Here is a 771-nt window from a genome sequence, read left to right as displayed (position 1 = left end):
TCATACATGAGCTGAACGGCTGACTCTTTCTCTCAGCATAGGCCTATTTCTATTCTGTTACTTGAAATTAAGTCAGATCTGTGGTCCACCATTGTTCAGAGTAAGAATCAGCCACAGTGCCGAGGAGAGTACAATGTTTACAGCACCTTCCAGAGCCACGAGCCTGAGTTTGACTACCTTAAAAGCCTTGAGATCGAAGAGAAGATCAACAAGATTCGATGGTTGCCTCAGAAAAATGCAGCACATTTCCTTTTGTCGACAAATGGCAAGTAAACCACTGTATTCAGATTAAACTCTCTCACTGTGGTGAGTATGACTTGGTGATATTTAGCCATTTTAATTAGAGACTGTGCCATCTTTTCTCTTCAAAGACCATTTAGCAGCAAGTAATCTAAATGTACAGTTTTCTTCTGTTTCTGAAGATGACTTTTTTCATGCTTTTCTCATCGCCAGACAAAACCATAAAGCTGTGGAAAATTAGTGAACGAGACAAAAGACCAGAGGGTTACAATTTGAAGGAAGAAGATGGGCGATACCGAGATCCCAATACTGTCACAACACTACGGGTGTGTAGAAGCTGCTGTGTACATGTTCAATAATGTTGAACAACATCAGTTCTATTAATCAAGTTTTAATGTGCCAGATTTGTAATTGTAAGCTACAGTCGAGGCTCTGTATAAAACTTTCCATCCATTCCTTAAAGGTGCATTAACTAAAACTACACATTGTCTTAGAAATCAAGTAAAAATGGAGCAGGACATGGTGTGTCAC

At 39.4% G+C, this 771-nt stretch overlaps 1 protein-coding gene across 1 annotated transcript in view; it reads left to right on the top strand.

Annotated features, from left to right (window-relative positions):
- ppp2r2aa (protein phosphatase 2, regulatory subunit B, alpha a) overlaps positions 1 to 771 on the top strand; it is a 13,184-nt gene that overhangs the window by 3,872 nt on the left and 8,541 nt on the right. Inside the window, exons 4-5 of the mRNA XM_020590412.1 lie at positions 59 to 265; positions 454 to 566. Coding sequence (XP_020446068.1) covers positions 59 to 265; positions 454 to 566 — 320 coding nt within the window. The remainder of the gene's footprint in view (positions 1 to 58; positions 266 to 453; positions 567 to 771) is intronic.

The sequence above is a fragment of the Monopterus albus genome, unplaced genomic scaffold (genome assembly GCF_001952655.1).
Source record: "Monopterus albus unplaced genomic scaffold, M_albus_1.0 scaffold12.1, whole genome shotgun sequence".
NCBI classification, from domain to species: domain Eukaryota; kingdom Metazoa; phylum Chordata; class Actinopteri; order Synbranchiformes; family Synbranchidae; genus Monopterus; species Monopterus albus.
Note: the sequence above shows the minus strand (reverse complement) of the source record. Positions and strands in the feature narration are given on the sequence as shown.